General features: G+C 47.7%; 2 protein-coding genes and 1 non-coding gene across 10 annotated transcripts in view; all 3 read right to left on the minus strand.

The window, feature by feature from the left end:
- Window positions 1–474: 474 nt before the first annotated feature.
- NOP2 (NOP2 nucleolar protein) lies at window positions 475–11,712 on the minus strand. The gene is made up of 16 exons (XM_073888766.1): window positions 11,565–11,712; window positions 11,175–11,284; window positions 9,312–9,357; window positions 9,056–9,144; window positions 8,636–8,880; window positions 6,425–6,480; window positions 6,147–6,309; window positions 5,849–6,046; window positions 5,603–5,692; window positions 4,664–4,751; window positions 4,448–4,588; window positions 3,712–3,851; window positions 3,470–3,559; window positions 3,167–3,289; window positions 2,821–3,049; window positions 475–1,248 (listed from the first exon to the last, which is right to left on the minus strand). The coding sequence occupies exons 2-16, from the start codon at window positions 11,278–11,280 to the stop codon at window positions 596–598; spliced, it is 2,457 nt and encodes an 818-aa protein (XP_073744867.1). The 5' UTR covers window positions 11,281–11,284; window positions 11,565–11,712; the 3' UTR covers window positions 475–595.
- An 833-nt stretch (window positions 11,713–12,545) lies between these two features.
- Window positions 12,546–25,338, minus strand: part of CHD4 (chromodomain helicase DNA binding protein 4) — a 30,768-nt gene continuing 17,975 nt past the window's right edge. For 3 of the 8 annotated variants that reach the window (XM_025851862.2, XM_025851864.2, XM_025851859.2), the window contains exons 26-40: window positions 21,679–21,859; window positions 21,508–21,594; window positions 21,329–21,417; window positions 21,092–21,225; window positions 20,423–20,567; window positions 20,151–20,316; window positions 19,803–19,900; window positions 19,563–19,692; window positions 18,879–18,950; window positions 18,425–18,562; window positions 18,067–18,175; window positions 17,822–17,954; window positions 14,253–14,451; window positions 13,353–13,516; window positions 12,546–13,174 (exon numbers count right to left, since the gene is read on the minus strand). In XM_025851862.2, the coding sequence (XP_025707647.1) occupies window positions 13,157–13,174; window positions 13,353–13,516; window positions 14,253–14,451; window positions 17,822–17,954; window positions 18,067–18,175; window positions 18,425–18,562; window positions 18,879–18,950; window positions 19,563–19,692; window positions 19,803–19,900; window positions 20,151–20,316; window positions 20,423–20,567; window positions 21,092–21,225; window positions 21,329–21,417; window positions 21,508–21,594; window positions 21,679–21,859 (1,863 nt within the window). In that variant the 3' untranslated portion in view covers window positions 12,546–13,156. The other 5 variants (XM_025851863.2, XM_025851860.2, XM_025851861.2 and 2 more) reach the window with 4 other exon arrangements.
- Window positions 19,986–20,125, minus strand: LOC112808750 (small Cajal body-specific RNA 11). Its single transcript, XR_003204423.1, has one exon.

Genomic DNA, 25,338 nt, shown 5'->3' on the forward strand with positions numbered 1-25,338 from the left:
GCCAGGGGGACGCGGCGCAACCAATCAGACGGCTCGACGGAAGGGACAGAGGTCAGGAGGGCGGGGCAGGGCAGAGAGGAAGCCAATGAAAGGTTCAGTTGGAGGCTGGCACCTGGAGCTTTCCGGGTCCGACGCCGAGCGGACCCGCCGAGCGGACCCCAGTCCACATGCCCGCATGCCAGGGTGGCAGAGAAATAAAACCCAGATCCCTCAGTATTCCATGGGTTCTGGTGGCAGGATGCCCATCCCCCCTACACCCCTATTGCCCTCCTCTCCCCAGAGTCCAAACACCCTAAGCTGACTCCAGGACTCTCCCTCCCTGGGACCCTGAGGAGACCAAGGGAGCCCAGGAGCCTGAAACGGATTTCTCAGTATACCAGTTTCCTCTCTTCCGAGGGGCCCTGTCCCACCCTCCCACCACTACCCTTAAAGCAGCAAAGCCAGTACCCAGTCCCTCAAAAAACACAGTGGCCAGAGATTATAAAATGTGTATTAGTTTTCATATACACAGTGGGGATGCCAACCTCACAGAGGTAAGAGTTCCAACCCAGTGCCCACAGCAATGAGCCACCCCAGTCTAGTTTCAACCACTCATCTAAGACAACACTGGATGGCTGCTGCCTCTAGACTGAGACTTTCTCCTCTTTGCTGCTGGGGGCCGGCTGGAACCACGGGAGGACATGGTGGAAGTCTCCAGTCCCTTGGGGGTGCCATTCTGTTTCTGGAAGGCAGCTCTCCTGGAAGGCTGTTCTGGCAACTGCTGCTTTACCTTCTCAGTCCCTTTGGCGTTTTGAAGGGACTGATCACAGTCCTCAGGCTTGAGAGTGGCCTGGGTCTTGGAAACGGACACTTCTGTGTCCGTGCCCTTAGGACCATTCTGCTTCCGGAAGGCGACTTTCTTGGAGGACAGTGGCGTAGCTGACTTTTGCTTTAGTTTCTTAGCCGCCTTTGGTCTCCTGATCACTTCAGCTTCTCGAGCTGGCTGCCTGCTGTCTTGGACCTTGGAAGAAGCTTGGGACTTTGTGTCACAAGATACAGGGGACAATCCTGAGTCTGTCCCTTTGGAGATGCCATTCTGCTTCTGGAAAGAGGCCTTCTTGGGATGTTGCCGTTTCTCCAACTGCTGCTTTGCTTTCACAGCCACTCTGGCCTTCTTGGCAGGCTGGCTGCTGCCCTCAGGCTTGGGGGTCACCTGACCTTTCACCTCAGGCAAGTCTAGGTTTGTAGGGGTGGATGCTGCAGAATTTCCTGGGTTAAAATTAAACATGTGGCTTAAGAAAATGGGCCTCATCACTGGGACTTGATCTTAGTGGAGAAAGTAAGCAGCGGTATCAAGATAGGGAAACTGCCTGACTACTGTCAGCCAAGTGTGCCACACAGTTGGGGTAGTACCTAAGAGCAGACTACCTACATTCATATTACTTCATATCACTTGGCCTTTATTCAAGTCACATTTGAACCTTGTATTAAAGAGAAAGGGACCAAAAAAGTAAAGAATGAAAGAGAGAAAGAAAGAGAGGGGAGGGGAAGGAAGGAAAGGAGGGAAGGAGAGAGGGAGGGAGCGAGGGAAACCATTATTGATCCTTGGGCAGAAAGTTTTCAGAGGAAGCTGTGCCCCCTTGAGGACAGCAGGTCACATGACACTCTAAGGAGGTGAATCCTGAAAAATCCTAAAGCACTGGGCTTTCTTTTTAAATTAGAGTTTTTTGTTTTTTTTTTTAATGTGGATTTTGATGAGATGCGAGAAAAGAAGTCACACACAGCAACTAGAAACAGGCCAGTAAGGCACAAATGAGAAATGACATTAAATACGTACTTTTAAAGGTAGAGTGGAAAAAAGTTACAGCAAATTTTGCCAGTTCTTAAGGTTTCTCTTAATATTCAGATGTGACTTCTGTGAGGAACATTATTTATAAAGAGAAAAAAGAAATCAGGGTGCCTGACTGGCTCAGTCTGAAGAGCATGCAACTCTTGATCTCAGGGTCATGAATTCAAGCCCCATGTTGGGCAGAAATTACTTTTAACTTTTTTTTTTTTTTTTTAGATTTTATTTGACAGAGACACAGCGAGAGAGGGAACACAGCAGGAGGAGTGGGAGAGGGAGAAGCAGGCTTCCCGCTGAGCAGGGAGCCCATTGTGGGACTCGACCCCAGGACCCCGGGACCTGAGCCGAAGGCAGACGCTTAACGACTGAGCCACCCAGGCGCCCCTTAAATAAATAAACTTAAAAAAAAAAAAAAAAAGAAATCAACTCAGTAAGTCACAGTCTGTATTCAGAGAAACTCGCCTCTCCCTCTTCCAACTAAACCCAGGATTCTATCCCAGCATGCAGAACTGCGACGCCTGTTCCAGAAAACCCCACCCTTCCGGAGATTCAGGCCAGACTCAAGATGGCTGAGAAAAAGATCTGCAATTAGCGTGATGGACTCAGAGAACTGCTGATGGTTCCGAGGAGTCTTGTGCCAACCTGATGCTGACAATGCTGGACCAGCAGAGGTCCGTTACCAGGAAGGCAGCCCTTGGCCAAGAAGGAAAAGAAACCACAACTGCACTGGGAATGCATTTAGTGCTTAAAGACTGCAGCCACTTGGCTGAATCAAGCAAAAAGGTCCCCATCTGTACGAATGCTTTCCCATATACTAAAATGGGGTACAGGCTCAGGAACGATTCTAAGTGGGATGAAAGAGGCTTCTCATCCAAGCATGCAAAGGCTAGGATAAGGAAAGCAGAAGTCCCTTCCTTCCCTGCAGTCAGACGCCTCCTGAAAGGTAAAAAAAGAGCAAAGGTGGTGATGAAGGGCAGAAAGAGCAGACTGCTTACCTGTTTGGGATTGGGGGAGAGAATTAGAGAATTTCTTGAACTTGGCAATAAAGAAACCATCCATATTGTGGGTGTGAGGGTAGAAGCGGCGGGTAGAACGCAGGGTAGGGTGGAAGCGCCTTTCTCGAAAGCGAGTAAAACCCTCCTGGCCAAAGTCTAGACCTGTGGGCACCAACCGCACGTTCCTCTTTTTCAGGGCATAGTCTACCACCCACTCATTCTCTTCCACCTGGACATGTGGGGGAGACAAAAAGAAGGAAAAGCAGAGCTGGAGCTGAAAGGAGCTCTAAGGGGCAAACAACCTCCTAGCCCTGTCCCCTCAGCTCTGCCACAACAGAGGCCTCACCATGATGGAACAGGTGCAGTAGACTAGGTAGCCTCCTGTCTTGGACGTGGCATTGACAGAGTCAATAGCACTCAGAAGCAACTCCTTCTGAAGGTGAGCACAGCGCAAGATGTCCTTCTCATCCTGTCCCAAGGAGAGACGGATGCAAGGGTGTCAAAATTTCAAAAAGACAGCCTCAGGAGAAGAGATGAGCTATTAACTGCTCAGAATGCTCCTCCACCTCCCATTCCAGCTCCGTAAGGCCCAGCCAGACCTCTCAGCTGGTCCTGAGCCCCACTCCTAGCCCCACCCCCAACTCCTCACCTTGTTAGTCTTCACAGCTGGGTCTTTGGAGATGACCCCAGTGCCACTACAGGGAGCATCCAAAAGTACTCGGTCAAAGCCCCCCACCACCTGGGGAAAAAAAGAGTATAAGGTTAATTAGGCATTTTTGGCAATCTGAACCACACCACTAATTTCCCAGGGGCAAGTCTAAACCTGTGAGGTCAGGAAGGGGACAGTGAATTGGAAGACGCACAAGACAGACGCACAGAGGGGAGCCGCACCTTGGGAAACTGGCGCCCATCGTAGTGGCTGATGATGGTGTTGGTGACTCCCAACCGGTGCAGATTTCCCACAACACTCTTGAGCCGCTCAGCATTGGCATCGTTGGCAAGAATCACACCTGTGTTCTTCATCAGCTGGGCTGAAGAGAGAGAGGCACAGTGCTCACCAGCCAGTTCCTCTGCCCCCACACCTGCCAGCCACCCTCCAGCCCAAGAACCCACAGCTGAATTCTCACCACTGCAAAGAGACTTCACTCCCAATAAGCCTCCTCCCCACTGTCTACTGTACAGGTCTGTCAACCCGCACCCACTGAGGAGCATGACTGCCAGTGTGGTTTGTTTTGTTACTGAGCACCTTTTTGGTCCTACAGACTAACTTACTTCTTCTAAGTCATAACAACTTAATAAAATGGTTATGACTAGTTATGTGCCAAACACTTTGCTAAGGACTTCTAAAAGCTTATCTCAACCCTAACAACCCAGGTACGATATAACCGCCAAGCCAAGCACAGTTGCTACCCCATTTAAAAGAAGAAGATCAGGGGCTTGTCCGAGGCCATACAGATAATTGGTGGCACATGGGGCTGGAACCCAGGCCAACTCCAGAGCCTATACTCCTCCCCACTCTGTGAATTGCTTGTGCACTGTTTTCTTGAGCACTAGAGAGGCAGCGACCCCATTTACTTCCAGAAGCAGAGAGCCAAATGGTTCCTCCTCCTGCCTGCCCTTCTCATACCTATGTAGCTAGTCTTTCCTCCAGGGGCACAACACATGTCCAGGATCCGCTCGTGCTCCTGGGGTGCCAAGGCCATGACCGGCAGCATACTGGAGGCTCCCTGAAGCATATAGTGCCCAGCCAGGTACTCGGGGGTTGCACCTGCGGAGGAGGACCTGTCTGACACGCTGGGACAACGGCAGGGGCAGAAGGGGCTATCGGGCAGGGAACACTTACCAATGGGCACAGAAGAATCATATACCACCAGTCCAGTCTTTGACCACTTGCCCAGGGGATCCAGGTTAACTCCACGATTAATCAGCGCCTGAAGATAAGAAAGATAAAGATTTTAAAACTTTGTAGGCTACTATACCCAGAAAACAGGTGGAAATACGAAAATGTGGTTGTACTGAGGCCCATGGCATGGCAACTTCCAGAGCTTGTAGTTACAACACAATCATCACAGACTCTTTGACCTCAGCCTCTCCCACACCATCCTCTGATGTCCTCTCCCTTAGCCTCAGGCTCTAACTCAAGGTCTGAACTCTATCCCAGTGGAGCCAGACCGCCAGCTCCTATCCTTTTGTTTCTCGGAACTGAACTCTGATTTTCCAATAGACTCAGCCCCTTACCATCCTAAAATGTAATGTCATTGGCTATACCACATGAAAGATCAGGATCAGGTAGGTTACCTTCGCACCCAGAGAAAGACTACACGTAGGGCCACACCACTGACCACAGAACAACAAGCAGTCCTTAACATGGGGTCCCTGAACCCTTGGAAACGATGAGTTTAAAATACTGTTTGTGCATGTGTATCACGTCTTTTTCTGGGGGCAGGAATCAGTTTCACCAGCTCCTCAATGATCTAAAAGGCAGACAACTCCCATTTCATTCTGAGGCAGAACTTTTATCCTGAAGCAGTGTCTCAACCCTGTCACAGGGAGCAGAGGCTGAAGGGACAAGTCTCCCACTTCAGAGAGGTCATCCTGGGCCCCAAGCCAGTCAGATAAATCCAGCATGACATTAGGCCTACCTGGGTTTGCCTCTGGATCATGCTTGTACCAAGAAATGCTTAGGTACTAAGGCCCTACTCCTCATCCCCTGCATCAAAGTGATACAGGGGTGTCTCTGGGGTTAGAATCCCTGAGATAAATCTCAAAATCCACCCCTCACCTGAGCAAGGTCTCGGCGCCGGGTTTTCAAGGTATTGGTCCTGAGGGTGATGGGTCGAGGCACCTCATTAGCTTCTAAGAACTCCACTAGCTGGGAAAGCAAAATGGCAGGGAGCAAGTCAGGCTGGCCAAGGAGCTCAGCCAGATGACAAAAGAGTAAGGAGGCTGACCACCTTCCTCATATAGCGTCCAATAAAGAAGGTGAGAAAAGAGAAGCAGAAGTGGCATTAAATTAGCAATTCAGTACCTCAGACAGAGGAAAGAGGTCCATGAGCTTGCCAAGCAGGAAGTCTCCATAGGAGTAGTAAGTGGCCAGATCCTTCTGAAGCCGGTACAGATACTCAGAACGAGACCGACCTTCCTCCCGCTGAGTCCCAAAATCACGCAGCACTCCCACTATATCCTGGATGCGCTTGTGAATTCGTTGCAAGTCTGGAGCCTGGGCATGTGGACGTGTTAAGGAACTGTTTCAGGAGGCCCCAGGGCCTGAAAATCCGCTCTCCCAAGCACCTGCCCCCTACTCCTCCACCCGGCACTGGAAGGATATCCTGCTCCATCTCCCCAGCAGGGGGCAGCACAAAGGGCTCCTCCTCATCCACATTGATCTGTAAGCCCCCATCTGTCTCATCATCCTTTTGGGGGCCTGACTCAGACGACCCTTTCTCCTCTTCCTCCTCCTCCTCAGTCTCCTCCTCACTCCACTGGCCCCTAGGAACAGGTTCAGAAACAGTGATTCACAGATGAAAACAGACACCGGCTCCTCCCTCAATTCCTTCATCCCAGCTGCTGCCTGGTCCCCACCCTAAGAGTTTCAAAAACTTACCCAGCCACAGCTTCCTGGGCCTTTTGCTTCCGAGCAGCCCTCTCAATGGGCAGTAGCTGAAAAAAGAGACAAGGGGCTAATAATGCAAAGCCTGCCCTTCCACCCTCTCAGATAGTATTTTATCTCGGAATTTTATTGTTTCCTAAAGGCAAACGAAACACTCTCAGAAGAAAGTATGGAACCTAAAGAAGCTAATGTAAGATTGGCAAAATACTGACCACTGTTGAAACTAAGTAACAGATTAAAAGTTCAGAACGTGGGGCACCTGGGTGGCTCAGTTCTTTGAGCAGCTGACTCTTGATTTCGGCTCAGGTCACGATCTCAGGGTTGTGAGACTGAGCCCCCGCAACGGGCTCCGCGCTCAGTGGGGAGTCTGCTTCTCTCCCTCCACCTCTCCCCCTGCTCGTGCGCACGCGCACACTCTCTCTCAAATGAGTATTTTTTTTTAAAGATTTTATTTATTTATTTATTTGAGAGAGAAAGACTGAAAGAGAAAGAGAGCACATGAGAGGCCAAAGGGTCAGAGGGAGAAGCAGACTCCCCGCTGAGCAGGGAGCCCGATGCGGGACTCGATCCTGAGACTCCAGGATCATGACCTGAGCCGAAAGCAGTCGCCCAACCAACTAAGCCACCCAGGCGCCCTCAAATGAGTATTTTATTTATTTGGGAATGAAACAGAGAAAGAGCAGGTATGCACAGGCAGGGAGGGGGAGGGAGAAGTAGACTCTCCTGCTGAGAAGGAAAATGCAGGGTTTGATCACAGGACCCTAGGATCACAACCTGAGTGGAAGGCAGATAGTTAACCGAGACACCCAGGTGCTCCTAATTAATCTAATTTAAAAAACATTCAGAACATTAATATGCCCCCATGTGTATACGTATACCATATGTATACAGAGGGGACAAAAATTGTCCCTGGACATCCATTTTGACACATTTCTTCCAGACATACTATTTTTCACAAAGTTAAAACTGTGATGCGTTTTCAAATTTGTTTCCTGCCTTTTCTCATTCACAGATCACCAGCATTTTCACAGACACAATGGCCAAATATTAACTCAGTGTATAAAGGAACTATAATTTACTTAAGCATATTTGTTATTTTGGCTGTTTCCAAAGTTTTGGGCATTATGGCCCACAGGGTGCCTGCAAATCTCATAATAGCAACTCTGTATAGAAAAGGGCAGACTGGGAGAAAGGGTGCAAATGGGAACTTCCTTTTCATCCTATACAACCCCATATCGCCTGAGCTTTTTTTTTTTAATATTTTATTTATTGATTTATTTGTCAGAGAGAGAGTGTGAGCGCACACGCACCCAAGCACAGGGAGCAGCAGGCAGAGGGAGAAGCAGGCTCCCAGCTGAGCAAAGAGCCCGATGCGGACTCGATCCCAGCACCCTGGGATCATGAGCCCAGCCAAAGGCAGACGCATAACCCACTGAGCCACCCAGGTGATTTTTTCTAACATACTCATATATTAACTGTATACTAATATAAATAAATAACTTTTTTTAAAGTAATCTCTATATCCAACATGGGGTTCAAACTTCAACCCCAAGATCAAGAGTCACATGCTCTACCGACTGAGCCAGCCGGGTGCCCCTACGTAACTTCTTACACCTCAGTAAATAAATCTCTGTCCACATTCTGCATCCTCTTCTGAAACAGAATTACTAGGTCAAAAGGAAGAAATCTTCTAAGGTTCTCAGATACCAAATGCTTTATAAAAGAAAAAAAATGTGTACACATTTCTATTCCCCTCAGCAAGGGCACTCAAGTCTCCACCTGACCAGATCCTCACCAGCACTGAGCAGTCTCAAATTTCAAAATGCTCTACCCTGGGCGCCTGGGTGGCTCAGTTGGTTAAGCGACTGCCTTCGGTTCACGGCATGATCCTGGAGTCCCGGGATCGAGTCCCGCATCGGGCTCCCTCCTCAGCGGGGAGTCTGCTTCTCCCTCTGACCCTCTTCCCTTTCATGCTCTCTCTCTCTCAAATAAATAAAATCTTTAAAAAAAAAAATGCTCTACCCTACAGCTTTTCTACACTTGTGTGTGCACTGAGCAAACACAGATGACAGGAAAACAGTGATGGAACACTAAAACCCCTTTTCTCTACTCAGCTCATCCTTATCACTGAGGGCTAGTCTCAAGGACTTGGAAAGACTAAAAGGCAAGGATCCCTTCCTAAACACCCAGAGAGCTAAACCTCACCTCTTCACCTTCATCCTCGTCCTCCAAGTCGGAGTCAGCGCCATAGTCATCTATCATGTCGGTATCACTGTCCTCGGAGCCCCACAGGTCTCCCTGGCTCAGCACACCATCCTCTTCAGAGTCTTCCTCCTCCCCTTCCTCCTCACTGCTATGGGCTGGTGCTGGACGCTTCTTGCCTTGAGCAGCATGAAATAAGGACTGGGCTCCCATCCTTCCGGGGGTCTGGACAGCTCCTCCAGAGATTCCTAAGGGTTTGAAGAATTCTGGACTGATGGTAGCCACACACCGACAGAGCCTGCGCTTTCTACCCTTAAAAATGTCCTCTGGCTGTTTCTTTCACTCCAGAATGCTCAGCAAGCCCTTCCCTACCCAGGACACAGAGGACTCTTCATGTAGCACACAGCTCCTATATTCACTGACCTTTGGGTAGCTTTCCAGGCAGTGGTTTGGCCCCAGGGAACTTCTGCATCTCAAGGGCTTCAGCAGAACCCAACCTCCTCTTGGCTGCCCTGAAAAGATATAAGGAGTGAGGAAACGGAACATACCTCTAAGACTCTGCCACAAAAATGGGACAGTCCCCAAACAGCCCTTCCCATCAGTATGAGCACATGTGATTATGTGACTAAAGATGAGCAATACCCATTTAATCTACCTAAGTCTGGACATCGACACTCACCTTTTTCGAGCACGACTAGACAGCCTCTTAGAATTTTCATCACCAGCTGTATTAAAGAAAAAGAGAAACAGAACAGTATGTCACAGGGAAAATGAAAAAGAACATTAGAAGAGAAAATAAAAGTAGGAAAAGAATACACTAATTAAAGGGGGTAGAATGTAACTCGCTCCACAGAGCTTTATGAGGAGCTGGATAAGAGACGTAAAGGAGATGATCTCTATGTGGTTGTTCATCAACCAAATCCAAACTGGGGGCCTCCCTCCAGACTTCTGATTTAAATAAATAGCATTACCACAATCCTGATAACAAGAGAGATTCAAAATTCATCTTTTCTCTCTGGCTTTGGACCTGGTTTGTGGCAACATGGCTAAACCCACCCTCAGGAAAATAGTGAAGAAAACTGAAATAAGCCAGCATGCCACATACACTTGCTCCTTCTGTGGCAAAACCAAAATGCAGACTGAGCTATGGTGGGGCGCCTGGGTGGCTGGCTCAGTCGGTCGGGCACCTGACTCTTGCTTTTGGATCAGGTAGTGATCTTGGGTCATGGGTCATGCACTGGACTCCACACACTCAGCAGGGAGTCTGCTTGAGGATTCTCTCTGTCCCTCTCCTTCTGCCCCTCCCCCTGCTCGCACTCTCTCTAAAATAAATACATAAAATCTTTAAAAAAGTCAACAACTGAGCTACAGGAATCTGGCACTGTGTATAAAAACAGTAGCCAGCAGTGCCTGGACCTACACCACCACTTCTGCAGACTGAAGGAATTGAAAGACCAGCAGAAGCTCCACCACTGCAAACACTGCTAGTCTGTAATAAATGGATTTATGTAACAAACAAAACTGTCTTTTCTTCTGCTTTCCTTTACTCTCAATTTAATCAGTAACCAACCACAGATTCTACCTTTGTAACTGCGGTTTTCCATACATTCTCCAAGAAATAAAAGGCTTATTAAATCTCAGCCCTGTCACTTACATGGCCAAGTTGCTTAACCTCTCAGCATTCATCTCCTTTACAATGTCTCTCTCACAGAGCACTAAGAAAATGAGGTAACATAATGTGTCCAAAGGATTCAGTATAATGCCTAACACTTTTTTTAAAAGACTTATTCAAGAGAGAGAGAAAGAGCGCGGGCGCACACAAGGAGGAGGGGCAGAGGGAGAGAAAGAATCCTCAAAGCAGACTCCCCGATGAGTGCAGAGCCCCATGCTGGGCTTGATCCCACAATCATGACCGAGATCATGACTCGAGTAGACATCAGGAGTCCGACGCTTCACCCACTGAACCACCAGGTACCTAGTGCCTAGCAAGCACTTTCTAATACCTAAAAAACCTGCATCTTTTAACTAATGCCCAACACAAACTACCTGTCCACTCTTCTCTCCCACCCAGCCTTCCATGCAGTAGACTATTAACCATGTGGGAATCAGATCTGTGCCTTCCCATGCCCACCTCCTCCACAATGTAGATGATGGTGACTGGTCTGTTCCCTTCCCAAATTCCACTTACTAAAATGTCAACCATTTTCCAAAACCCAGATTAAAATCTTTTTAAACTTGGGCCCCTGGGTGGCTCAGTCGGTTAAGCGTCTGCCTTCAGCTCAGGTTGACCTGAGATGAAATCAAAAGTGGGATGCTTAACAGACTGAGCCACCGAGGCGCCCCCATTCACACTTACTTTCTAATGACTCATACAATATATTCTGGTTTCTCCTCAAACGTATAAATCTGATAACTCATCCAAAGAAAATTCCGCTCCAAAAGAGAGTGAATAGAGAGACTAAAAACGGAGGAGCATGTGATACAGGTTTAAGAATGGTGTAAAACCTGGATAACTGAGGGGGAGGACACGCCTAACCCTTACCTGCAGGCAAGAACCTTGCGAGTTCGGTCTCAGCACCCTTCTGTTTCCGGGCCTTACGGCCTGGCCCGCGCTTCTCCTTCTTCGTAGGGTCCAACTTGCGCCCCATAGCACTGGAGAAAAGAAAAATGGGAGAGGGTGGAGTCGCGCGTGTTGGAAAGGGCAACGAAGACCGCAGACTTAGCGTATTAGAGTGGGAAAGAGGACCGCCTCGAACCTCGACTCAGCAACCCCCAAAGCCCCTCATAGCATGACCAAACCTCCATTCCACGCTCGACCCGGCCCTTGGATCCCACGCCATTTGTACTGCGTCCCCCTCCCAACGCCCCAGTCTGCATCGGTGCAGTCAACCTTCCCCGACTTCTTCCACACCCACCCGAGGCCTCGGCTCACCTGAAAAAGGGTCCAGGCACGAGAGACCCCCTCGGTAAGCGGCGCGGCACTCCACGTGCACACCGAGGCTATGGTTCGGACGCCACACTCCAAGGTAACGTTCCACGCAGGCGCACAGAGGCGCGCTCGCCTCGCGGCCCCGCCTCTTCCGGTCGCTTCTAATCGGCCGCAAAGCCGGAACGGACGCTCGGCGGGAACGCGCGCAGGACTGGCGGCGGGGGCGCCGGAGGAAATTCGACGGCGGACCGCTCCACTCACTCCCCGAGGGCGGAGAGAGCAGTCAGGACTGAACCGTTTTCAACTTCCCCGCCCTTCCCGCAAAGCGTTTGGCTTCTTGCCTCACTGCAGACTTAAGTGGGATAAACTGGTACCTAAGACCCGCGGTCCTCCTTCTGGCACTCTCCACCCTCCATCTAGTCTCAAGATCATGGAATCCCATGCCATCCACCTCCTCCCAATCCTTTCATTAGGAAACCCGCTTCTTCGACCCTACCGACCCCTGCTCAGCCCGTCAGGTAAGGTCTCTGCCTGGCTTCACATGCGTAGAGGCCGGAGGAAGACCTCCTGTGTCCTAATTTCACACAAGTTAAAAAACTTCAGCCTTCCTTCAAATAAACACTAAGGTTGGTGCTTAGTAGCTGTTAAAAACTTTTCCAAGCACTTTACTAGTCATATCTTCCCAACCCTATGAGGAAGGTATCTTTATGAGAAATCTACAGTCAAGTTAACTTCCTCAGATCACAAAGCCATTAAACAGTGGTACAGAGTATGAACCCAGGTGTAGTTTTGGAGCCCCTCATTTTCCAGGGGGTGGTCATCCTTGGTCCCAAGCACAGAAGGCACGTGCACACATAACATGGCTCCTCTGTAGGATACCGGCACACAAGTTAACCCCCTTCGTTTTCAGGTAACACATTTGCCAGAGCTGCTGTCCGTACACACTCATCCACCTGCACCTACACCCACACTGAACCAGAGCACTAAAATACAAGGAAACTTTTATTTTCAATTTTCATCAAGAAATTTGCTGTGGTTTTTTATGCTTTTGGTTCTTTTCCTTTTTTTTTTTTTTTTCCACTTTATTTCATTCTAGCTGCTCAGTGGCTGGAGCCGCTGGGTTCCTGGTATTAAAAAGATGCCAACAGAGGTAGCTGTGTCTCGCCCAGGGGCCCGGCCCACTCTGAATACCCCAAAAAAGGAGAAAAGAAAACACAAAATAAACCAACAAAATAAAACCAAAAGGAGGAAGAAGTTCAGATCATTTTCTTCAAGCCTGGCGGGAACCCACAACAGTTTGTGTGTAACAGGCGTTACAGTGGGGAGAAGCCAGGGCCCAGAAGAAGGCCAGCCCGCCAGCTCCCTGCAGATGGCGCCGGCGCTACTGCTGCATGTCTCTCCAGCAGGAAGGGCACCACTGCCCCTCGCTCCCTCCCCTTCCCCAGTACACGGGGGGGCTGTTCCTTTACAACACGGAAGATGGGGCAGAAGGAAGGAGAGAGAGGGTCTCTCAGGCCCCCAGGGGAGAAGCTGGGCAAGGGAAAGTGAGGAAGGTCACTGCTCAGCGGTGGAGGTGGTATCATCGATCCGGGTCTTCACTGCTGCTGGGCTACCTGGAGGAAAAGAGAGCCAAGGGAGTCAGAATCCCAAACCACGGGAAACTACCCAATCCCAAGGGAACTCCCGGGTAAGAGCCCCACCTGCCCAGTATATGAAACTCAGGGCAGACAGCAAAGTTATGAGTTCCAGAATGGCTCTTCTGAAAAAGCTGGCCGGAAAAAAAGGGTCTACCTGCTGTGGAGTAGGTTCAGGTGCTCGGTTTGCCAGGCGGCTGAGAATGTTGCGCTCTGACATCTGTAGCCTCACAGCAACCGGGGGAATCCGGGCAATAGTGGCTGGGAGTCGGGTCACGTCGGCTTTCATGTCACTCAGCAGTTCTTCTAGCTGTTTCAGAACTGCACAGAGGGAAAAAACAGGCGGTGAGCTGTGGTGGTCAAGACTGAGATCCTTCTTACCTCGGTGAACCCGGCCCCTCGTTTATTCTCAGTGACCAAGCGAGTGATGTGCTGGAGTGCTGAGTATTGTTTTAGTCACTGAGTCGCCTGACCCACCTCGGCCACACTCGTTCCTATTCCTCATATTGCAGTTCCAACTGTCCATGATGCTATCTGTTTTTACATCCCCTAACCCTCACTGTACCTTGCTCCGTACTGTCTATTTTCTCCACTCCCTGAGAGAAGATTTCTGTTTCCTTTTCTCACCCTCTTGGCTTTCGGAACTGTCTTCTCCTTCCTTTGAACCAGGCTCCTTTTCCTCATTTCACCCTCCACCCCCCTCATCATGTTTTCATTTTAATTAGAAATGTTGAAAGGGGTCTAGAATTTGACGGGATCTTAAGTTACCAGAGGTTACCTCTGCAATATCCCAGATAACACTGTATTATTCTGCTTTCCTTTCCACCTCCAAGAACCTGAATATATTGAGTTAAAAGAGGCAAAGAACTACTGTCCTCGACTGCCTGTTAAGGTATTAGCTTTCCGAGGAAGAAGGCAAAGATCCCCAGCACATCCTAAGTGCCCAGACAGAGGGGCTCTGAAAAAGGTCTAGAAACCAGCAGTAACCGTGTGTTTGGGGAGGGAGGGGGTGTAGCGGAAAAAGGCTGAGTCAGCAGGAGGCAGGGGAGCCACTGGCTACCTTTGTGCAGGACCGCATTGGCTGGCTTGTTTCCGGCCATTGACTCCTTGGACAGGTGCTGGTGACTCTCCGCCAAACACTCCACCTCAGCAAAGCGCGTGTTTAGGGCCATGGAAGGGTGAGAGGGGTCCTCTGACATGTTCAGGTAAGCTGCCCGGCGCAGCTGTTCCTCAATCACCAGGGCTTGTTCTAAGAGCTAGAGAAGGACAAAGAGGAGAGAGGAGCTGCACGGACATCAGCTTTGCTTATTTCTGATGGGTCTCTCCCAATCGATAAAGAACCTTACTGATGACTCCCCCACACCCAAGCCCTTCAACATCGTGTTACTTTGTTTACTTCCATTTAGAAGTTCATGTTTTTAAAACTCTTTGCCCTTTATGGATTCGCTTATACAAAAATGATTAAAAATTCAGTCTAGAAAATAGATCGTGTAAAAAATTAATATCACAAGTAATTGCACCTCTCAGAGATACTGTTAACATGTTGAGGTTTTTCCTTACATCTATATTTCTTAAGTAACTGAGGTCACTCTATATACCTGTTGTGTTTTCACTCAAAGTTCCATGACAAAAACCTTCCTTTATTATAACTGCCCTTCATAAAAGATGATTCTTAATGGTTGCGTGGTAGTCCGTCCTATGGATATACCTACCACATCGTATTATTTAAGTTGTTTTACTTTTTAAAAGTATTTATTGTTTCTTTTGTCTCCGTATCTCACTCCCGTTCCTTTCCGTCCCCAACAGGCAATGTTTCTACTATACTTACTGCGTGGCTTCATGCAGCTGTTCTTGAAGACTGAGTTTTGTTTCATGTGCACTTTTCTAATTTACAGAATGTTGTTCTGTACACATAAAAAGGCTTTTATCCCTTTCTCCACTTCAGATCTTTTCAAAACGTTCAATTTATGTTGTTCTAACACATCTATTTCGTTCCTTCTAACTGTTGCTTAAAATGCTCCATGATGTGAATCCACATTTTACCTATCCACACTCCCAGTCAATGTCCCAGGTGAACAGCTAGGTTACCTCCGGGCCCCACCCCCCAAAATCATACTGCAATGAACACTTACACAAGTCACCTGACGGAGCTACGTAAAAGGTTCTTTGCAATATATTCCAAGAGACAGAATGTTGATTCAGAAGTTATAAGACTTAATTTGCTCAAGTATCCATCCACTGGTTCTTAAAGACAATAAAGCCATTAGGGGTCAGGAAATAGGACAGTATGAGAATAATGGGCTGTTGTTTCTTCCACAAGACATGCTCCATCGAGCAGAGTAATTTATCCCCAGACTGACCAAGCATCTACTTTCGATCTACATACCCTGTCTCCTTCACCAACTGCCTCCTCCTGTCCCAAACTATGAGCTTTCTCCAGGATCATCGGCCCTTGGCTTGCTGCTGTTCTTTTAAAGAACTCCCTTAAGTGATTTCTCCTCTCCCAGGTTCAGCCAGCCCCTCTGTGCAAAGGGATCTGATGCTTTTCGAACCTGCATTTCAAGCACTGAGTGTTCTGATCCCCCTCATGTGTGGTTGATCACTCTTTGATCCCACTTGTTTATGGTTTGAGGGGGTAGGTAGTGGAAGGATATTAGTTAGGACTTTTCTAAACTTGAACTTACTCCTTCTACAAACTGCTCCCTCTCCTCACTTCCCTGATCTGTCAATAATTTTTCTCAGTGACTCAGGCTCAAAACTTAGTTTTGTATCTTAAATCCATTGAGTCAAGAGTCAGCAAACTATGGCTTATGGGCCAAATCTGGCCCACTGTCTGTTTTTGTATGGCCCAAGAGCTAAGAATGGTATTTTTACATTTTTAAATGGTTGGGAAAAAAATCAAAATAGTTTGTGACACTTTATAAAAAATATATGATGTTCAAATTTTCCTGTCAACAAATAAAGTTTTATTGGAACACACTCATACTTCGTTTAGAACCTGTGGCTGCTTGCACCCTATGACAGAGTATTTGCAACATGTGTGTCCCACAGGGCCTGAAATAGTCATTATCAGGCCCTTTAATAGAACAAATTTGCTGGCTCTACAATAAAGCAGTAAATCCTATCAATTATTTGGTCTCTTGCCTCCTCTACCTTATCCTTTTCATTTTCTACAACCAGCATCACAGCCCAGCCCTTCCTACCTCCTGACCACTGGACAGTTCTATAATCTTGTGAGTGTTTGGTTTCCATTTCTCTTGTCGTATTAAAACTCTTCATGAACCTTGAATGGCTGCCCATTAACTATACGGTAAAGTCCAAACTCTTATCTGGTGCCAAAAACCCACCTATTAACCTCTAGCCCTTACCTCACTCTCTAATCTACCTCCCACCATCACCCAACACAAATGTTTTCTACAGCCCAACTGGGCTACCTGCTGCCTCCAAACACCATAAGCTCTGCTGCCCCTAGGCCTTTGCCCTCCTTAATCCCGTTGGTTCAAACAACCTTCTGCTTCTATCCAGCTATCTCTAGGACATTAATTAAAACTTCATTCCAATACCATCTTCTCCATGAAGCCATCTGGGAGCTCTCTCCAGGCTCCCCAAATTCCCCCGGAGAACTTCCGTATGGATCTCTCCCAATACACAGAGTGGCATTCTTTTGATCACACATTTGCCTCTACCTTAAATCAAAAGCTCCTTGAGAACAGGCACCACGCCTTATCTTTGTGCTCCTCGTTGCTTGGCACATGACGTTCAAAGGTTCACTAGTGTACATTTCTTATCCCCCCAATGATACTCAGTTTAAAACTCACATGTCTTGTCTTTGTGGTATCCCATTTTGATGGTCTGCCCACAGTTGCCCTCAACATATATTTGCTGAGTTCCAGACTGAGACTCCCCTCAGTCCTGGGTTTACTAACCCTAGTGATTCGGAGAATGAAGCTCTACCTTTGCATCTCCTCTTTGCAACCACCCCTACCCCCTATCCACACAGGGGCTCTCAAACCCACTGATAGCCCTCCCTCTTCAGAAGTCCAATTTAATCCCACCTCTGTGTCTTTCCTGAATACTCTAACCTACAGTGGTCCCGACACATACACTGCATGTCTGTGTCATTTATTAGTTTTCATTTACTTATTTTTAAGTAGGCTCCATGCCCAATGTGGGGCTCGAACTCACAACCCTGAGATCAAGAGTCACATGCTTTACTGAGCCAGCCAGGTACCCCTTCATCTGTTGTCATTTATCAGGCATGGTCATCTTCCACCCTTAAAGAGCTGGTTAATTTTCAACTCTGTATGTCTTGATTTCTTTTTTACTTTTTTTTTTAATTTATTTTACATAATCTCTACACCCAACACGGGGCTCAAACTCACAACCCTAAGATCAAGGGTCACATGCTCTCCAGACTGAGCCAGCCAGGTGCCCCTGTTAAGTCTTGATTTCTAGTATTTAAGATAGTTGGGAGCACAGCCCTTCACAGAATACAAAGAGTTAAGTCAAGTACACTGGAGAATATACTAGACAGTACATCTGCACGACCAGACTCCCTCCTCTCTAGTCCTTTCTGCATTTCAAAGACTGTCACTTCAACACCATATTCCTCCCCATCCTGCTCACCTTGAACCTTCGGGCTAGAAATTTATTCTTGATCTCTAAGAAATTGCCACGATTCATTTCACCCTTGAAAGGTTCATTGAGGATGGCATAGCGTGGGTCATTCTGGATGTCCTGCCACCGGGCATAGCCATGGCTATTAGAAAACTGTTCAGGAAAAACAAAACTAGGAAAAGTGGGAACCTCACACAGTGGGACCTTTAGAACCCTTCACCGAGAATCTCAGCCTAGACTCAGGCAAAGGATACTTTATGATGCCAGCCAGCAGCCAGTAGTCATGCCGCCGATGCCAGATCTCATAAGTCTTCTTGGTGACAGTGGCTGCCCGCTCCTCATTCTGCCAAAGGGAGTGCAACTCTGAAGAGGAATTTGGGGAAGGTTGAGGAGAAAAAGAAAGGCAAATATCTGTGAGAATGCAAAAAGCTATTTATTCCTGCCCCCACAGATGCCATCTTAGCAGTACACCTCTGGTGTACTGGGGAAGGTGCGATCAACTTGGCAGTCCCTCATCTGGTAGAGGTGAAGTCTTTCTACCCTTGCTTTTGACTAGAACCCTAATTTCACTTCAGATCCTTCTAAACCCCAGTTGGTCCCTCATTGTCATACCAGTAAAACCACCATCTGCGATGTTGAACATGAAACGCTGTTTAATATTTTTTTTCTGCTTCTCATCATTCAGGTCCTTGGGGGTCTCTCCATTCTGAAGCATCACCTCCTTTTTCTCTTCTTCTTCTTTCTTCTCTTCTATAGGATATGCAGGAAAAAAAAAAAAGTCAGCTCCGGGCAGAAGCATAGCACCTGGCCCTTACCCACAGCATTCTATGCTCTAAGTATCCAGCCACCTCCACCCTTTCTCCACATAGGTATTTCTCAAACCTGGAAAAAGGTGCCACTGGCCCATGACAATCATATGTAGGGACAGATGGAGTCTTTAAGCTTGGGATAAAATAACTATCCAGGTGTGGATGGGGAGAAGCCAGCAGGGTGTCCCAGAGATAAAGCCCTTGCATGTAGTTTGAGAGTCCTTTACAATCACAAGCAGCTTTCTCCAAACACTCACCTTTGTCCTCTACCACAATGGGGGTCAGATCTACTGCTGACTTCTCCTCTACCTTCTCCACGTCAGCAACACCTGGGGGGGAAGAGATGGCATTGAGAGTGTATAAAGAAGAAGGTTCTGGGGTGCCTAGCTGGCTCAGTCGGTACAAAGCATGCAACTCTTGATCTTGGCGTTGTGAGTTCGAGCCCCACGATGGGTACAGAGGTTACTTAAAAATAAAATCTTTTAGGGGCGCCTGGGTGGCTCAGTTGGTTAGGCGGCTGCCTTCGGCTCAGGTCATGATCCTGGAGTCCCGGGATCGAGTCCCACATCGGGCTCCCTGCTCAGCGGGGAGTCTGCTTCTCCCTCTGACCCTCTTCCCTCTCGTGCTCTCTATCTCTCATTCTCTCTCTCTCAAATAAATAAATAAAATCTTTAAAAAATAAAAAAAAAATAAAATCTTTTAAAAAGAAAAAAAAAAAGGATGTTCTCCTCTGTCCCACACCGTAGCCAACTGGAACAGTCTTAACCCTACATCAATGATTAATGTCATAAAAGATGTCTTAAGGGGTTAAAAACCCTCAATTTAAAATCAAGGGTGGAGGATTCTCCAGTGTGTCACTTCCTCCTGATATGTCCTTAGCCCAGCTAGAAGTCCAAAAGCTTCACAGGGATCTGGATGTAATAACTTCAAAATGTGGATACCTTTGGGCTCTGTCTCCATCGGTTCCTCCGTTCTCTCCTTCACCTCTGCCTTTTCCACTTTCTCCTCTCCCTCAGGAGGTTCAACAAGGACTTTTTCGTCCTCTGAGGCAGGGGCAGGGGGTTGTGTACACTTCAAAGGAAAAAATACAGAAGCTGAGGCAGATGGACCAGCAACCGAAAGGATGAGTGGGCTTATCTGTTTATCCTCGATATGGCATCCAGTCACCCCCTAGCTCTTACCTCAACAGTGGCCTCTGGGGCTGCAGATTTAACCTCCTTCTCTCCTTCTGCACTCTCTTCCTCTTTAAGGCTATTCTCTTCTATTTTTATCCCATCCTCTGCAGACCAATAGAAGTCAATTAATTAGGAAGAAGGTTCTACATCAGAGAGAAGGTCACACCTTCTCAGCTGGTCTCATCTTCAATTGTCCTCTCGTGCCTTTAAGAGCCAGCCCTATTCTTAGGACGGCTCTCCTAAACTGAGAGGGAGATTGCTGTGTGTCCTGCCAGACTCCCCTGTCAGAGCTGAGCACAAGAGAGCAGAAAAAGCACTGGCAAGGACAGAAAAGGACAGTACAGGCAGACTCACCAGCAGGTGGAGCAGGTGCAGGGGTATTGGGTTGTGTGTCCCCTGGAGTGGAGGGTGTAGGAGTCTTTGGGGAAGGTGAGCCTGGCTGAGACATTTTCTTGTTTTCTTCTACTTCAGCAAGTTCAGGCATGCTCCAGCGCCCATTGACATGTTCAAACTCCTGAACCTGTAGCAATGGGACAAGAAAGTAAAGATCCAATTCCAGCCTAGGCTCCTTTCCTGTTAGCCCTCTAGTTTCCCCTAGAAACTCTGAACAATGCAGAGGGGCTCACCTTCTTTCGAATCAAGGACATGACACCAATCCTAGTAAGGACATGCTGGCGAGACAGGCCTTCTCGGGGGACACCATCAGCAAAAGTCTCAGCCCCATCTGCTCCTGGCTCACATAAATGTCGCATGAAAAGAGATACATAAGCCCTGTAGTAAAGAAGTGAGAAGTGAGTTAAACAGCAATAAGGCCAACTCCTAGATGAGATCTTTCCCACTTATTGTAGACAATAACTCTGGCTCCATCTTGACAGAAAGCCTGCCATCACACTGAAGGCCAGTTCTCCAGACCCCACACCACGCCCTAGGTTCTCCTCCAGGGAAGCTAGGAACACAAAGAACCCCATTACTAACAGCTACACCTGCCAGCTTCAACAGAGAAACTGCCAATCTCTGCACAGCCTGGACTAGTACCGTGGAATGACCACAGATCAAAAGCTCTTGCTTGGGGCGCCTGGGTGGCTCAGTTGGTTAAGCGTCTGCGTTCAGTTCAGGTCATGATCCCGGGGTCCTGGGATCGAGCCTCGCTGAGCCCCGCATCAGGCTCCTTGCTCTCTCTAGCTATCTCTGTCGTTATCTCTGTCTCTCTCTCTCAAATAAATAAAATCTCAAAAAAATAAAAAGTAAAAATAAAAGCTCTTGCTCTCCATCAGTCATTCCAGCTCTCAACTTACTTGAACTCTTTCTCTGATTTGCCTCGCAGATCTCTCACAAGCCACTGGGTGGTGAAAGCATCCTGAGGTGGCATCCCATATCGCATAATTGCATTAAGAAAGGCTTTTCGCTGACGAGCATTAAAGCCAAGTACCTAGAGAACGAAGGAGCACAGGTGAGAGAGAGCAGGCCTTACTCCATCAAAGACCAAAAATCTAGCACTCACCACCCCCTCCTTAGACTTAGATGACACTTACTTCAATATTCCCACCCACACGGGCCAACAGAGGAGGCAATGGCTTATCTTTATCGTTCCGCAGGCCCTTACGACTGGGCCTGCGGGGAGCTGTAAGAAGAGAAGAATGCATGAGTGACACTGGTAGGGGTGTTAATCAAAGTGATGTTTAAAAAGCTAGCAGAAAGGCAAAGCTCTCACCTTCTGACCGTTCATCAAAGTCTTCATCACCTTCCTCTGAGGCCACTGAATAATCGGACTGGTTGTCGGACTGGTCGTCCTGCCAATCTGGAGGGAGAGAGGGCAGATGAGCGGGGCCCACTGCTCTAGTGGAACGGCCCATGGGTGGGGGGCGGGGCCGGCCACACACACCTCGGTCCTCCTGGGAGCCATCATTGTAGTTGACCTGTTTACGGATTCTTTTTCCTTTGCCCAGATTTCGGGCTAGATCTTCTTGCTGCTGCTCATAATGGTGCCGCAGCAATTTCTCCCAGTAGTCAGGATCCACACTTTCTTCCTGTTTTATGATTTCTCGTTCTACCTCCTCTTCCTCCTGGGACAGAGGGAGGGCCAGGACTCAGAGGCGCTGAAGTCAGCACCGCCAGCTACCCCTGGTCCTCACAGTTCCCATGCTGCTAGCTCCTTTTCAGGACTGGACTCTGAAATACTCAGTGTGCCTGCTTGGACCTAAGAACTTAAGAAGAAATTTAATGCACAGGACATGGCTCCTCATAATTACATATAGATTAGCAGTCAACATAACTAAAGAAAAACATGGGATGACGCTGTTATCACAGAAGAACGAAAAGACAGTATGCTTTCTTCTAACCCCTTTGACACCTACACCGTTGGGAGACAGCAAAATGTAGAAAAGAGAGGTTGGATAGCAAGGCAGAACGGAAGGGCTTCTGAAATGCTGCAAAAGATTTCTTAAGACATAAAGTAGAAGGGCCATAAGCTCTTCTGTTCACTACTTCATAAAAGTTTGCCAACTATGTGCAAAAAAAACAAAAAACCCGAACAAATTATACATATACATCCTCCTATGTCCCAGTAATGTTTATGCTCCTCTGAAATTCTTACATTTTTTTCATATACTTCAGGACCAGTAATTGATTCCAAATCCCTCACATTAGAACTAAGCCACTACTAACAGCATAACAGAAACAACTTAAATGTCCATCATTGGGGCGCTGGGTGGCTCAGTCGTTAAGCGTTTGCCTTCGGCTCAGGTCGTGACCCCAGGGTCCTGGGATTGAGCCCCGCATCGGGCTCCCTGCTCCATGGGAAGCCTGCTTCTCCCTCTCCCACTCCCCCTGCTTGCGTTCCCTCCCTCGCTGTCTCTCTCTCTGTCAAATAAATAAATAAAATCTTTAAAAATAAATAAATAAGTAAATAAATAAATAAATGTCCATCATTATGGAACTAACCGAACAAATTCCTGGGAGTGGGAAGTGGGCAAAATGGGTGAAGAGGGTCAAAAGGTACAAACTTCCAGTTATAAACAAGTCCTGGGGATGCAATACACAGCTTGGTGACCAGTTAATAACACTGTATTACATACTGGAAAGTTACTCAAAGTAGATTTTTTTTTTTTTATTTGTTTGAGAGAGAGAGCGAGAGAGAGAGAACGCACGCACATGAGCAGAGAGAGAAGGAGGCTCCCCACTGAGCAGGGAGCCCGATGTGGGACTTGATCCCAGGACCAAGATCATGACCTGAGCCAAAGGCAGACGCTTAACCGATTGAGCCACCCAGGTGCCCTCAAAGTAGATCTTAAAAGTTCTCATCACAAGAAAAAAATTGTATTTAGTATGTATGGTGACAGCTGTTGACCAGACTTATCATGGTGATTTCACAAAATATACAAATATTGAATCAATTTGTTGTACACCTAACATTAATGTTGTTTGTCAATTATACCTCAATCTTAAAAAATAAATAAGTTACAGTACTTCCAAACAAGGATATATAATGCAGCAAGAAAAAAGGAAAGGGGAACCTGGGCTGGCTCAGTCAACAGAGCAGGCAACTCCTGATCTCGAGGTTGTAAGTTTGAGCCCCACAGTGGGTGTAGAGATTACTTAAAAAAATAAAATCTTGGGTGCCTGGGTGGCTCAGTCGGCTAGGCGACTGCCTTCGGCTCAGGTCATGATCCCAGGGTCCTGGGATCGAGTCCCGCGTCGGGCTCCCTGCTCAGCGGGGAGTCTGCTTCTCCCTCTGACCCTCCCTCCTCTCGTGCTCTCTATCTCTCATTCTCTCTCTCTCAAATAAATAAATAAAATCTTTAAAAAAATAAATAAATAAATAAAATAAAATCTTTAGGGGGCGTCTGGGTGGCTCTGTCTGTTAGGCATCTGCCTTCAGCTCAGGTCATGATCTCAGGGTCCTGGGATCGAGCCCCCCATCGGGCTCCCTGCTCAGCAGGGAGTCTGCTTCTCCTTCTCCCTCCGAAGCTCCCCCCCGCTTGTGCTCTTTCTCTCTCTCACCCTCTCACTCGCTCTCTCTCTCAAATAAAATTTTTTTAAAAATAAAATCTTTTTGGGGGCACCTGGGTGGCTCAGTCATTAAGCATCTGCCTTCGGCTCAGGTCATGATGCCAGAGTCCTGGGGTTGAGCCCCGCATCGGGCTCCCTGCTCAGCGGGAAGTCTGCTTCTCCCTCTCCCACTCCCCCTGCTTGTGTTCCCTCTCTCACTGTGTCTCTCTCTGTCAAATAAATAAGATTAAAAAAGTAAATAAAATCTTTTTTAAAAATTAAAAAAAAGGGGGGGAGGTCTTAACCAAGACCTCAGTTGGTTAAGCGACTGCCTTCAGCTCAGGTCATGATCCTGGAGTCCTGGGATCGAGTCCCGCATCGGGCTCCCTGCTCAGCAGTGAGTCTTCTTCTCCCTCTGACCCTCCCCTCTCTCATGCTCTATCTCATTCTCTCAAATAAATAAATAAAATCTTTAAAAGAAAAAAAAAAGAGGGGAGGTCTTTATGTACCAATTTGGACTAAATCTCCAAGATTGATTGATTGATTGATTGAAAGATTTTATTTACTTGAGAGAGAGAGAGAGCAGAAGCAGAGGGTAGTGGCAGAAGGGGAGAGGGGAGAGGGAGAGGGAGAAGCAGACTCCCCACTGAGCAGACAGCCCAATGAGGGGCTTGATCCCAGGACCCTGGGATCATGACATAAGCCAAAGGCAGACGCCTAACCACATGAGCCACCCAAGCACCCCTTATTTATTTTTAAAAGATTTTATTTATTGAAAGAGAGTGTGAGCAGAGGGGGGAACAGGGGCAGAGAGGGAGGGAGAGAGAAACCCAACCGACCCCCTACTGAGCTCAGAGCCTGGTGGGGGGAGGGGGGGCTCGATCCCACAACCCTGAGATCATGACCTGAGGCAACATCAAGAGTCAGATGCTTAACCAACTAAGCCACAGAGACACCCCTAAATCTCTAAGATTTATTAAGTGGACAAAAGCAAGGTACAGAACATTATGCCTAACAAACCACTTTATGTTTAAAAGAAAAAGGGAGGGGCGCCTGGGTGGCTCAGTTGGTTAAGCACCCAAGCAACTAACTCTTGATTTCGGCTCAGGTCAAAATCTCAGGGTTGTGAGATCGAGCCCCACGTCGGGCTCCATGCTAGGCCTGCTTAGGATTTTCTCTCTCTCTCCCTCTTCCCCCTGCCCCCCTTTGTGCTCGTGTACTCTCTCTCAAAAAAAAAAAAAAAAAGGAAAAGGGAAAAAGGTGTTTGTGCGTGTATGTGAGCACATGCACATGTGCACATATATGGATAGATATACATATAATTTGTATGCACATAAAATACCTTTAGAAAAACATACAAGAAACTGAAAGCATCAGTTATCTCCAGGGAGGGAACTAGATGGAAAAGAGATACCTTGTATCTTTTGAATCTTGACCACTAAATCACTCTTTATTCAAAAAATATGATTTAGGGGCGCCTGGGTGGCTCAGTTGGTTAAGCGACTGCCTTCGGCTCAGGTCATGATCCTGGAGTCCCGGGATCGAGTCCCACATA

Source organism: Callorhinus ursinus, unplaced genomic scaffold, assembly GCF_003265705.2.
Source record: "Callorhinus ursinus isolate GAN/ISIS: 27379988/994484 unplaced genomic scaffold, GSC_fseal_2.0 scaffold94, whole genome shotgun sequence".
NCBI lineage: Eukaryota > Metazoa > Chordata > Mammalia > Carnivora > Otariidae > Callorhinus > Callorhinus ursinus.

What these genes read in the sequence shown, in the direction of transcription:
- NOP2 (XM_073888766.1), bottom strand. Translation starts at nt 11,280, where the DNA reads ATGGGGCGCAAGTTGGACCCTACGAAGAAGGAGAAGCGCGGGCCAGGC. An exon ending in AGGAAAGACTAGCTACATAG is followed by an intron (nt 3,852 to 4,447) that starts GTATGAGAAGGG and finishes CTCTCTCTTCAG; the next exon opens with CCCAGCTGATGAAGAACACA. An exon ending in CAGCTGTGAAGACTAACAAG is followed by an intron (nt 3,290 to 3,469) that starts GTGAGGAGTTGG and finishes TCCTTGGGACAG; the next exon opens with GATGAGAAGGACATCTTGCG.